At 33.6% G+C, this 14,049-nt stretch overlaps 2 protein-coding genes across 3 annotated transcripts; one reads left to right on the top strand and one right to left on the bottom strand.

Moving 5' to 3' along the window:
* Positions 1 to 182: 182 nt before the first annotated feature.
* LOC146941305 (GHMP kinase family protein) lies at positions 183 to 5,447 on the top strand. The gene is made up of 10 exons (XM_085755075.1): positions 183 to 463; positions 548 to 701; positions 790 to 887; positions 1,597 to 1,706; positions 1,805 to 1,857; positions 1,994 to 2,374; positions 2,860 to 2,964; positions 3,385 to 3,612; positions 4,076 to 4,198; positions 4,932 to 5,447. The coding sequence occupies exons 1-10, from the start codon at positions 456 to 458 to the stop codon at positions 5,196 to 5,198; spliced, it is 1,527 nt and encodes a 508-aa protein (XP_085611201.1). The 5' UTR covers positions 183 to 455; the 3' UTR covers positions 5,199 to 5,447.
* An 822-nt stretch (positions 5,448 to 6,269) lies between these two features.
* Positions 6,270 to 10,310, bottom strand: LOC146941304 (type-1 restriction enzyme mjaxp r protein (DUF668)). Of its 2 annotated transcripts, none has more exons than XM_085755074.1 (2): positions 9,460 to 10,310; positions 6,270 to 8,729 (listed from the first exon to the last, which is right to left on the bottom strand). In XM_085755074.1, the coding sequence occupies exon 2, from the start codon at positions 8,670 to 8,672 to the stop codon at positions 6,891 to 6,893; it is 1,782 nt and encodes a 593-aa protein (XP_085611200.1). In that variant the 5' UTR covers positions 8,673 to 8,729; positions 9,460 to 10,310; the 3' UTR covers positions 6,270 to 6,890. The 2 variants fall into 2 exon arrangements, with proteins under 2 accessions (XP_085611200.1, XP_085611199.1); XM_085755073.1 differs by having other exon boundaries at positions 10,183 to 10,310.
* Between the last annotated feature and the right edge of the window lie 3,739 nt (positions 10,311 to 14,049).

Genomic DNA, 14,049 nt, shown 5'->3' with positions numbered 1-14,049 from the left:
AATAAAATGAAAATAGGTTTACACTATGTTGTTTGAAAAATAATTGTATGTCCTGAATGGTAATTTGGTAGAAAAACAAAACAAAAGCGGTTTGACATAAATAACTATGTATCCAAGATCCCAAACAAGTTAAAAAATTTCCCCAAAGCCGTTTAAAAGACAAAGGCAACAACGTTGTTGTTGTTATTGATTGAAGTGTTTTTTTTTTTTTTTTTGGTTGAAAGGAAGAATCGATTGAAGTAGTTTAGTTGGTAGCAGTATAAGTATTACTCATTCCTTCCCTCCCTCGTGCAACGCGTGTCTGTCTATTGAATAGTTGTATTTTCCTGAACAATTGTGAAGCCAAATGCTACATATACACAACAAGATTTAAGAAGAATATCGCATCTATCCATTCATCTACAGCAACTACAGTTTCTGTTATCTGTCTGAGTTGAAGAAAGATCCCAATATCAATGGCCGTGTAAGCTTTCACTCATCTTACTCTGTTTGTTGCATTCATTTTAATTATTATAATGATAATTTTGTTTGTAATTGATATTAACAGAGTGGTTGCTTCTGCTCCTGGTAAGGTGTTAATGACTGGTGGTTACCTTGTTTTGGAGAGACCCAATGCTGGACTTGTTCTTAGTACTAATGCTCGTTTTTATGCTATTGTCAAACCAATCTATCCTCAAACCAAACCTGATTCTTGGGCTTGGGTCTGTATAATTTACTATTATTTCCATTTTGATGATTCGTTCCTTTGATATATGTAATTCAAATTCAATTTGCATGCTTTTCCTTCAGGCTTGGTCAGATGTCAGATTAACATCTCCTCAACTCTCCAGAGAAGCCTTGTATAAATTAGCACTCAAAAATCTCACCATCCAAACTGTTTCCTCAAGGTTGTTTCCACACTTCAATTCTCGATATTCAATTTTACACCTCTTTTATTATCAACGCATATAAATATGCTTAGATTGTTTGGAGAGTAGATCAAATTAATTTGTTCTCGGTACAAATTCTGTAGATTTTTTAGTAAGTAGAATAGATCAAATGGAGGATAGTCGGATCGCTAGAGGTAGAGGAAAACCTAGAAAAACTATAAGTGAAACTATTAAGAAAGATTAGAGATTAATGAGTTGAACCGAACCAAATATGATAGAACATTATGGTGTAATTTGATCTATGTAGCCGGCCCCACTTAGTGTGATAAGGCTTGGTTGTTGTTGTTGTTGTTGTTGTGTTTATTAGCAAGTAAGCAGAATTGGACTCCTCACACTGTGCTCTTTGTAGTTTCTCATTGTTCGTAGTTTTATGGGCTCGGATTGACTTATTTGAATTTATATACTGACATAAGCACTTGTGAGAGCTTATAGAAACAACTTATGACATGTCCATAAGTTGTTTTCACCTTATTTTCATGACTTCTCCAGGATAGTTCATGAAAACAGCTTACAACTAATATGAAAACAGTTTGACTTTATTTTAATTTTTATAAGAAGTTATACATAAACACTTATATGATAAACACTTCTACCATAAGCGCTCGATCAATATGGTTGTCCAAACAGAACTTAGGCGGGGCTTACAGGAATTGCTTTGCTATTTCAGTGAAACAAGGAACCCTTTTGTGGAATATGCTGTGCAATACTCTGTGGCTGCCGCTTATGCAACGGCCGACCAGAATAAAAAGGACTTGTTACACAAACTACTTTTACAAGGTAAAAATTGCTGCTTTCCTCAACCCTTTTAATTGATATTCATGAACATGTAACAACAGCTTCAAACTTTCAATTTTATAAATGGATTGATCACGCAGGTCTTGACATTACAATTTTGGGTTCCAATGATTTTTATTCTTATAGGAATGAGGTAATTTGCTATTGTTTGTATACTTTTTGTACATCATTTTTCTCATCCATTCTCCCTTAATTTTGATGGTTTGAAGATTTCAAATAGTAATTAAAAAATCAGACCATGATGTTTGTCTTAATAAATACTTGTGCAGATTGAGAGACGCGGACTCCCTTTGACACCAGAATCATTGGCCACCCTTCCGCCTTTTGCCTCCATTTCCTTCAATACCGATGATGCTAATGGAGGAAATTGTAAGCCTGAAGTTGCCAAAACTGGTTTGGGCTCATCTGCAGCAATGACAACTGCTGTGGTTGCTGCTTTGCTTCATTACCTCGGTGTCGTAAAGATTTCCTCTTCAAAAGATCGTCAGGAGAGGAAGGATATTGCAGATCTTGATATGGTTCATAAAATAGCTCAAACTGCACACTGTATTGCACAAGGGAAAGTGGGTAGTGGGTTTGATGTAAGTTCAGCTGTGTATGGCAGTCACCGCTATGTGCGGTTTTCACCCGAAGTGATTTCTTCCACTCAGGTACTATGCAACAATACTACAATTCTCATCATTCAAGTTCATCATATAAACACACACACACAAAATAGAGTCTGTAAATTCAATGTAGAACCGGTAGAATGCATCCTCCCTTGTTTATATGACCTATTTTTGGCTTCTATCTTGAGATTATTGACAGCTATTACCTATGAATTCTTCAAATTCCCTGGACAAATATGTTCAATAATAAATATTATGCAGTCACCATTTTACACTGCATTCGTGCAATTTCCACAAACTTGTAACTTTGGTGCCGTGTTCCTTCCATATGTTTTTTTTTTCTTGAAGTGAAAAAAAGCCAAAGGTAACTAATTGTTGCTTTAGCCGCATTATTTTAGTTTACCTGCTATTGATAAAAAAAAATGCTAGGATTCTTCTGTTCGTTACTCTTACATTGATTGACCATGCATCGTTTCGGGATTGTTAGAAATGTTCCATAAACATCAATGATTTCAACAATTTTGTAGGTTGCAGCTACGGTAGTGCCCTTGCCAGAAGTAATCAGTGACATTCTAAAAGGAAATTGGGACCATGACAGGACTGAGTTCTCTTTACCACCTTTGATGACTCTTGTAAGCAGCTTAAACTTTGCGTATTTCATGTTATTATATGTGTTAACATCTCTTGTAATTATTGCTAGAACATTTATTCCCTGCTCTGCTTCCCTTCTTCCCCAAGGAAAACTATATGCCAAACCATAAAGGATTTGAATTTGAATGGTTTGTTCCTATTAGAAATAATTTATGTTAGGACATTATAGTGTCATATAATCTATGTAGCTGATGCCACTTAGTGGAAAAAGGCTTTGGTTATTATTTTTGTTGACCTAAGAGACAGATCTATCTTAATTGCTTCTCTTGCAATAATCATCCTAAAATCAAGTTAACTAACCTAATTGCGCAAGTTACAAGTCTACCAGACACAAAGCTTCTTCGATTTTTTAATAGAATCTAACTATCTTGATCTCTGCACTAAAATGTTTCTCCGTTTAGGTACTGGGAGAACCTGGAACTGGTGGATCATCCACACCATCAATGGTTGGTTCTGTCAAAAAATGGCAAAAGTCTGACCCTCAGAAATCTCTGGAAACATGGAGAAGGTTGTCTGAGGCAAATTCAGCATTGGAAATACAACTGAACTTGTTAAAAAAATTAGCAAAAGAACAATGGGATGCGTATAAATCTGTGATTGATAGCTGCAGCATCCTCAGATCAGACAAGGTATTTTCTTGAGATCATTTGTGGTTGTTTATTCAATAGAAGTAATTTGAAAATAAGAGAATTTATTCTTCTTACGCAACTAATGTATATTGGTTGACAGTTCTCACCATTAGACTGAAACAACTTAAACTTTGTCCTAATTATTTTCTTTTCTTTTGCATTGAGGATTAGACTTCCTCACTTGTTTCTATTGTTTTCTTCATGACATATGATATCTTTAATTATTAGACTCATACATCTCCTGTTACTTTTGATATGACCTTGGTTTTACACAAAGTTTAGTAGCCATTGGAACCTTAGTTTTCATTTTCAAATTACGAACTTCATAAGTAGATGTGTGGTATGATTTTCTTGAGACTGCTCTTTCATGCTGAGAAGTTTTAGCAATCGTTCATATATTGTGTTGTTTCTTCTGGCTTTTCTTCTTTCATGCTGATCTTTGAAATGCAAATTACATAATCAGTGGATAGAACAAGCTTCTGACCCTAACAAGGAAGCAGTTATTAAAGCACTGCTCGGCTCCAAAGAGGCAATGGTGGGGATCAGATATCATATGCGCCTAATGGGTGAGGCTGCAGGTGTTCCGGTAAGTTAACTCAGTAGATGAGCACTTATTTATATGGAATACATGCTGCCCTTATGATATTTTAATTTTGATGAAATTTAGTGATTTTACTTTATTAACAGCACATGAGGTACAACATCTTATCTTGCCACATAATATGATTGCCAAGCTAAAGTTGGATATTGTTCCAGTCCATAGTGGTTAGGAGGGATTAGGAGGGTTTCCACTTTTCAGTTGGGGTCCTGGATTTGGTTTCATTATAATGAACTTAATATAAAGTTGCCATAATACATGAATAGAGAACTGGAAAAAAGTTACTGATCAAGATTTCTGACATCGTAGAATGCGCTTGATTATTCATGTTGGCTGAGAAAATACAATTTACTACCTATGAACCTGCTGTATGGACAGTTTCTTTTTGTACCTTTGATCAGGCCATTTGATAAAGTAACCATAAAAGAAAAAGAATACTCTGGTTCAGTTAAAAAAAAAAAAGACTTGCTTTGTTCTGACTTGTTAGTTATGAACGCTATGATTCATTCATAAGACCGTTTTTACTGTTCAGATACCATCTACATCGTGTTTATAGAGCATATTAGCATAAATGCTATACTTACACGGTGTTCAGATTTTATAATATGTATTGAAGTGTAGTCAGAGTTTTGGTGTTAGAAACTCACATTTACTTTCCTGATTGATCGATCATTTAAACAGTTCATGATTTCAGCAATCTCATTAGTTGCAATGTATACAGATTGAACCAGAATCACAAACACATCTTCTAGACACTACAATGAACTTGGAAGGAGTATTGTTAGCTGGAGTTCCAGGAGCAGGAGGATATGATGCAGTCTTCGCTGTTACTTTGGGAGATTCGAACAGCAACGTGACGAAAACATGGAGTTCACTTAATGTTCTTGCCATGTTAGTTAAAGAAGATCCTTGTGGAGTTTCATTAGAAAGTGCTGACCCAAGAACCAATGAAATCACATCAGCTGTGTCTTCTATTCATATAGATTAAGTTTATTTTCATCAATAAAATAAGTCACCACGAAAATATTATGTGGAATGTAGCTTTTAGACTAGGCATTTGTTTCTTTCCGATTTTCGGGGGAAAAATGAGTGGGTTTTTTGTATTCTCCTCCAACAGTGTTTGGGTTTCCAATTGAGCAGAAAATTCTTTGAATAGTGAAGTGTATCATCAAAATTTCAAATGTGTTGTTCCAAGATATTCATTGCCTACATCTATCCACTTTTTTGTGACTCGTGAGTAAGGCTCGTCTACGTTTTTTATATCTCTCCATTACTAATTTTTTTTAATAAATATTTTGATGTGTATAAAAAAGATTTTGACTTATTTAATTCACACTTTTATTTCTGTATTTTCAAAACCCTTCTAATTAGTTTGCGTCTCTTTTCAGATAACAAGGTTGTAATGTTTTCTAACGTCTCTTTTAAAATAGAGAAATGATATTAGTACAACCATTTTTAGACAACTTTTGGAACAACCCTCTCTCTCATACTCACTTGTGTTTTTATTCTCTCTCTTAATTGTTTTTGTCTTATAAGAAGAGGGGAAAATTGATTGTCACAAAATTTGTCTAAAATTGGTTATACAAATATCATTCCTTAAAACAAATTTGTATTGTCAATAAATTATAGCAATTATTTTATTTTTTATTTGGCTATTAGCCTAGTGGCCATACATAATGAAATAAATACACAGTTAGGGGAGAGGGAAATGTGGTCACCCACTCACCCAGGTTTTTTTTTTTTTTGGTCGAAAAAATATTTCATTCATTCAAGAAGCCATAACAGCCCAAATTACAACATGTGTAGATCACTACCCACTATTGGGGTAAAGTACAGAATTTTGCCGAATCAAACAGATAAAAAACTAAAGCACGGGACCAGCTCCTGACTTATACATCTACAGAATCATGTATTGGCAAGCTAGGAATGAAGAAAGGAATAATGACTAGAGAGCATACCAAAAACATACAAACCTAAAACAGAGCTAAAATAATGTCTAAAAAGAGAAAAAAAAAAACCACAGAAACTACCAACACCTTCTAAAAGTGTTACAAACCCATAAATCCACAAGAAACAATCTTTTAAATGGTTTGGTTTGCAAGAGTGTCTATGTTTGTCATAGAGCTATTGCTAGTATAGTATAACACAATGACAGAAAGCAGCGTTTCAATCTGTGCAATTGTTGCATAAAAGAGAGAAGATCACGGTACTTAATATCTGTACTATGACAATTTTTTGCCTGACAAATTCAGAAGATATAGATAAATAACCAATTATCGTCGTGTGATCGCACTATACAATTAACATATAATGATGCTCATAGATATGCACACCCTAAACATCATGTAGGAACTCTTCAAACAGGAAGAATGACAACATTGAAAAGAGCCATCCAAGTTCTAGTTCTAATGGTTTGAAACTCATCAAAGAGAATCAACAATAAATATTCAAAAACCAAGGGAAAAAAAAATCCTCGCCAGAAACACATTCTGATACTAAATTACCATGATAACGGGAACGCAGATATTTATCCCATACTTCAGCTATCATTTCATTTCATTTTTCGATTCAAGAAGATGACCGTTGGTCTTTCTCCAAGGTCTTTCTCCAAGTCCTCATTCCAGTCCCTGGCAAGACTCCTGTGGGAAATGGCCATAGCCTTAGCCTTACTGCAAAGTCTTTATATATTCAGATTAAGATATTCATTGCCAACCCTAAAACTGCCACACTCTGCCAGAGATTTTGCATTGAGCTCCCTGCCATATTTGCAGACATAATTCAGACCCACAAGAAGCTCGGTGATTATTTCTTCTGTCTTTTCTTGATTTGCAAAGTAAAGGGTTTGTACCAGCAGCACATTTGTTCGGGAAACAAAGCTCTGCTGCTCAAAACTTCTCTCAGTTTGCCATCGTATCATGTTATGAGCAAGCGGTGCCAACCATTCCAATATGCTTGACATTGCTTCGTTCCATTCTCCTGCAAGACTTGTGTCAAAGACTGATGACGATGCCATGGTCTTCGTATATGGCTTTAATTTGGCCTTGAGGGCAATTCTCACACGTCTGGGTAACATGTTGTACAGGTCATCTCTTGCGTCGAGACCGATCAAGTGTGGAGAAGCTGCTAGCTTCTCAATAACAATGATAACATTTGCATAGTGAAGTGATAAAGCAGCTGCACCAAGGGTTTCAGGTGGAGGGTTTAATAGCTTGCACAGAGATTTGAAGACTGATTGAGTATGATGAACTACTTTTGGATTCTGAATCCCATAATGAACGCCACTTGCATTTGAATGGCAGTCAATGACAGAGGAACTGTCCCAAGCCATACATCCTTTGAAAGGTCCAACTTGAGTCATTCGACTATGTCGTGCGTGAGTTTCCTTCCCAGTTATGGCGGAAGAGTGTTTATAAAAGTTCCAAATCTTGCTCATTTTTTTTGTTGTAGTGAGTGGGACTGATTGATTCATGTTCCTTCCAAGGGGACCTGAGTAAAAATTGACATTTGTATGCTTTCCTAAAATTGGGCCTGATTTTGTGGATGAGTCACCAAGAGGACCTGAATGAGAAATGCTGGCTTTATTTGTTCTAACAATTGGACCTGATCTAGCAGTAATAGTATTAAGGGGTCCTGAAGAAAATCTGGCAATATTATTATTCTGTGATGAGTGGAATGAAGATTGAAATAATGCAGAAACTGATTGACTTCTATAAATGCTATCAGAGTTTAAGACACTCGAGTTATTGGTTCCACCATCATCTACCATCTCTTGAATCCCGAAAACATGGTTGATCTTAGAGAATATTGTGAATAAGGATCTTGCCAAAAGATGTATCGTGTAATCATATGTCCTGTTCCACAGAGAAACATCCCGCAAGTTCTTCACCTCATGCCTTTTCCATGCAACTTTCTTCTGATACTCACTTAGACTCGCGCCATCCGACTCATTATTAGGCTTCACTCTTGCAAGAGTTTGCTCCAGATCAACAAGCACCTCCATCTCTTGATACAGACTTGCATTAGTTGATATAAATTTTTCAAACTTTTTAATCTTTTTTTCCATCTTTTTGCAAGTTAATTCCCACCCATATGGATCTGTACCCGTAGTGATAAACCCATAAAAGGTGTTCTCAAAACCTTTCAAAATCGGATCATGGCATTTCTTTGAAAGCCTAGCCACGGACTCGGCCACATGTGCCATATTCTCAACGATCTCCATACAGATCAATCGTTCAATGAAATGATCATCATCTGAAACAAGCTTTTTTATGCCAATTGAATTTGTGATCTCCTCTTTCAACCTAGATATATGCTTATCACTCAACGATTGCCATAAATTAACCAGCTTGGACATCAAGCTTGCTATTTCAAATGCTAATACTCCAATCACCTCCTTCTCAGAATTAGCATCATGCTTCCGAGGAGTCCTCCACAGACTACGAAACCATGATTCCGCAACCATTGCTTATCTAGGAACAGCAAAAACTATGCTCTTTAAGGTGAATTCTTCATCATAGCTCTGTAATATTCAGCAAATAAAACACAAAATAGGACTGTCAAGAAGGATGTTATACATCTAATATAGACTTCAGATAGCATTCAACCTGTATTAAATGTTTTTAAGATGTTCAGTGTAATATCTCAAAATAATACTAAAGAAGCTATTGCAAATTACTTGCATGAAAGGAGACAAAATGTGTTTATAATGTCAATACTTGTTAATAAAAAACAATCTGACAACATATGCTCTATCTTTTTCCCTTTACCATTTTGTTCTACGCAGACAGAAGGGGATTGAGTGGGATTGAGTTTGCATTGATTCACTTTGGTATAGTGCATACTGGTTAAGTCTTAACTCAACCTGCGACATAGCATCCTATTCCTTTTCTATGGTTCAAATTTGTTTTACATAATAAGCATTTTGAGAGAATGGATAAGTCATCCTTAGGTGCATTAGTATCACATCGTACATATTACTGTTTTAGATCTTAAAGTAGCCAAATTTAGGATTATTTGGAAAATTATAGCAAAATCAAAATGCTAAAATTTGAAATGAAAATATTATGGGGATTGATGAATAGGTGATAACCTATCAATTAGAAATATGGAGGATTAAATTAAATGGAGATATAATGCTCTGAATATTCTCAATTTTGAATTAAAAAAAATAGTTTAAAAGAGTTCTTACACCAAAACATTACATTTGAGAAGACTTGATTTTATAAAAGAAAACATTCTTCATGTTTTACCTTGCATCGAACCACCAACAACAAACCACCTAAAAATTGGCTCCGGTTGCTCAAAAAATAAGAGTAAAGACCCAATTTGATTCCTCACAACTCAATTTAATCCCCAACAAAAAATAAACCCAAATTAGTCTCTGACATTTTTATACCGAGGACAAATCAGTCCTACTCCTACCCAACAATTTCCGGTACAAGCAACAAAAAGTAACAATGCTCACATTTCTCCTAGTTACTCTTTTTGGTTTATCCAAGCTTTGAAATTTCTGATGGATAAAAATGCTTAATTTAGAAGCAACAAGGGAATAAAATTTTCTTATCTGAAAAATCTTGTTCAAGAATATATACTTAAAAAAGAAAGCTACACAACAAAAACCTTAATATTGATCCTATTCTCTGTCTACTCAAATCAAAGTTGAAGGAGACTACATTTTTCTAGCTAAATTGTCAAATAAAATTCAAGCTAAAATCAAAATTAAAAAAGAAAAAAAAAATGACATAAATCTTAAACCCCAAGAACTAAACCCAAATCACAAGCTAACCCAGATTCCAAAACCTTTACAAAAAACACAAATTTACAAACTTTATGTCATTAAACATACTTTAAGGACATTTTGGTTAAATGGGTCAAAAAGTTTAGTAAAAAAACTCAAATCTCAGTACCATAAAGTGATTATAGCAAGCAAAAGGTAAAAAGAGTGTGATAAAGCAAAGTGGATAAAAACTCACCGATCAGAGAAAAGCAGAGTAGAAGATGAAGGAAATGGGATTGGAAGGTACAAGCAAGTGTTGGTGCACATGGAGATTGGAATGGAAACAAAGTTTGAGAAATTGAAAAGCAGAGAGAGAAAACGAGTGAAAACCAACGACATCCAAAATAAATTATTTTATTTTCAAATTAATAATAATTAATAATACTTCATCAATATTCCACAGCTCATAATATTTTGATTTCAAGATTGGAATATTTTAATAGTATTTTTTATTCAAAAAATAAAATAGTATTTTTTTTATTCTTCTTAAGTTTGTGCAATTCACTAAAATGTCATTTGAGTAAAACATGTTTTTTTAGGAGAGTAAAACATGTTTTTGATATAGTCGTTGAGACATTTTTTTGTAGTTAAAGGTTGCATTATAATAACTTAAAATTGCAATATAATCTTGAAGTACAAACTTAACATTTAGCTAAACAATCTAAGAAACAATTCCACCTATTAGATTAGAGTAAACCAAATTAGGTTTCCTACAAACTCTACCAACAAACCAACCTTAAGATACCAACTTAATATGAGAAACTAGTGAACTACAATTCGCTAAACCTTCTTAAAAAATAACAGGCATCTAAATGAGACACTTAATTCTCTTCAAATAATTACCATTTTTTTACATACTTCAGATATCCAACCAAGACCATGCTCACATGCACAAAATAGTGTTGAAGATTTTAGTTGTACAAACTCCAAAGAAAGCATGTCCTATTGAAACACCCACAATAAGTTTTTTTAACAAAAATACTACAATATAATTTTTGTTGTTTTTTTTAAGAATATATTTTTTGTTGTTGAATACTACAGTATAACTAAATTTAGAGTTCCCCCTAATCCAAAAAAAAACAAAAATAGAGTTCCCCTAGAAAAACTAAAGTTAGAGTTATTGATATAAAAAATATAAATTATTGCTGAAATGTAATAATGTATAGAAATTGGTGGGACTATATAGTAAATTTTGTAGATAAAGTACATTGGAGATGTTGATTTTTATTAGGTATTAATATTAAAAAGATTTAATTGCATTTTTGGTTCTCTATTTTATTAAAGTTTTAAAAATTAAATTTTTTAGTCTCTTCATTATTAGATTTATTTATTTTAGTCCCCAACTCATATTTTTAGCCTTAAAAAAAAAATATGATTATTGGCTCCAAAAGTGGTTTGATACCATCGTAATCTTGAATTTAAAGAGAAATACAGCATTTAAGGTTAAAATTCACATCTTTTATGCACAAGAAGAATTCAATTTTAAAATAGAATTGAAGTGACAAAAGAATTCAATTTTAAAATGGAGGGATCATTTCCATAAATCTAATAAAATAGAGGCAAAAAATAAAATCAAACTTATTACAAATGAATGATGTATATGTGTTGTACTCGTTTAAAATCTCGCTTGCACGTAAAAAAAAAATTATTGTGACGCTTTAAAGATGAACAACCAAAACATTTTTTTTGAAAAAAACATGATTTTAGTTGAAGATTTGTTATTCCTATTTAATGCCATATTTAAGAGAGTCTGACGATGCTCATGACAAAAATTTGAAGGATCATTAATGGAAACAACGCGGAATCGTGTCGTTTTACTGATATACCCCTCCTTCATTTCTGCTATCAAACAAAAGCCGGTAAAAATAAAGAGAAATGATATTTTGACAACCATTTTTTGACAACTTTTGGACAACTTTCTCTCTCATACTCACATGATGTTGTTATCCACTCTCTTCCTTTTTCTCTCTCAATTGTTTTTGACCAATAAGAAGTGAGAAAAACAAGGTTGTCAACAAAGTTATCATCAAATAGATGTCAAAATATCATTACTCAAAAATAAACTAAAACAACTGTTTTAGATTGGTAGTAGAATTGAGAAATTGAGATGCTGCTGTAGGTGTAGAAACTTTATTTCAACCCAAAGTTAAAAAATAATTGCCAGATAAACTCAAGCACAACAGTAATGAAACGGGAATTGGGGAAGAATGGAACCTACTACTTTGGCACTTAGTCAAACTCACATGCTTTGTTGAGTGTTTGCAATGATTGTTATTAGATTTGACTAATTTAAAGGCAAATTCTTATTTATTTAATCAATCATTGCATCAATATTGAGTGAATAACACAATGAAAAGTAAAATTAAAACTTGCTTATTAGACAAAGAGAAATCAACTTTTAAAACAATCATCTCTTTCATACTCACACGTGGTTTTGTTCTCTCTCTTCTTCTTTCTATCTCCATTGGTTTTGTCCAATCACGAGATGAGAAAAGTGGTTGTCACCAAAGTTGTCTAATTTTAGTTGTACAAATATCACTCCTCTTAAACAAAATTATCTTTTAGTTTGTACAAAACAATATTTCATCACTTGTGGGATTAGGTGTCGGGCTTTTTACGGTAGGATATGTAGCTTTAAAAGCTACGTCAAGTAAATTGGACAAACATGAGAAAATGTGGTCTGACAAATGCTTTTATACCTTTTGTTTTTGACACTTTCGGTTTCATAGCACCAGAGATTGTTGACCTTCTACATAGAGTTCAAAAAGTTATGCATAACAATGTCATGTCTCTTAGGTCCATGAATATTGTGTTTACAATGATTAGTTTTGCCATCCAAAAAGGTCTAGTGGCGCAGATTATTGCCCGCTTGCCTTCTATGAAGTGTAAATAAATTATTTTGTCTGTAAAACTAATTTTGTTATTATGTAATTTGAATCGTTCGATCTCAAATGAATGCTTTGAGATTGTTTAGGAGATGAATTTTCTTATTGCTATTAAAAAAAAATTATTATGAGAAACATCGAGCGAGAAGCTTCAAAGACATAATATATTAATCGGTACTTTATTTTTTTTTGGGTACATAATCGGTACTTTTTAAACTTTGATGTTAACTATTTTGGTGAGTTTTTGAGATCTAACCAAACTATGTAAAAATGTCCAAAGAAACGCATACAACTAAAGTATCTCAAACGGTCAAAATAGGATAACCTAACCTCTCAATATTCAATATTTACCTCATTTAAAAATTCTACTGATTGGGAATTGGAACACTTGGGGAGAGAATATCCAAAATAGAAAATTGTGCGACTAAAGAATGCCAAAATAGGATAACTTAACCTCACAATATTGATTATATGAGAACTTTATAGAATGATCTAATTAAGCCAGATTACTAAAGTCAATTCTTCAATCTTAGACTATATAACTGGTTGGAAATTGGAATGGAATATTTCTAATAAGGATATTGAAAATGTTAATGATAATTGACCTTCTTTTTTTGGTTTTGTGTATGATTTTTGGAATTATCGGAATAATCTTGTTTTTCCCCAGTCTTCTTCCATATACGACTCTTTGTTCTTCCAATTCCTTAGTCAAGGTAGGGCCATTGATAATGTTTTCATTTGTCATGAGTGCCACTTGATGCCTACTAAGCAAGAGGCAGCAGCAGTTAGATGGTTTAAACCTCCTCATGGTTGGTTTAAAATTAATGTTGATGGTCCTTTTAAAGCCTCGTCGGGCAGGGCTACGCGTGGAGACCTTATTCGAGATTTTAATGATAGATTTGTGAAAGGTTATTTTTAGTAGAGTTGATTCTTGCTCGCTTGTTTGGACTGAACTTTGGACACCAAGACTTGGTATAAAGCTTACAAAGACTCAAAACCCTCCCTTAATTATTTTTGAACTAGATTCAACAGTTGCAGTTAATATGATTCAATCGGGATCTACGTCCAAGGTGCATCTTCAACCTCTCCTCCAAGAGTTCATATATCATCTCCAACTTTTAGATTGGAGAACTTCCATTACTCATGTCTATAATGAGGTTAATCATTGTGCAAATTGT

The sequence above is a fragment of the Medicago sativa genome, chromosome 3, assembly GCF_051527215.1.
Source record: "Medicago sativa cultivar Bolivia chromosome 3, Bolivia_mono, whole genome shotgun sequence".
Taxonomy (NCBI): Eukaryota; Viridiplantae; Streptophyta; class Magnoliopsida; order Fabales; family Fabaceae; genus Medicago; species Medicago sativa.
The sequence above is the reverse complement of the archived record's forward strand: the minus strand, read 5'-3'. Positions and strand labels throughout refer to the sequence as shown.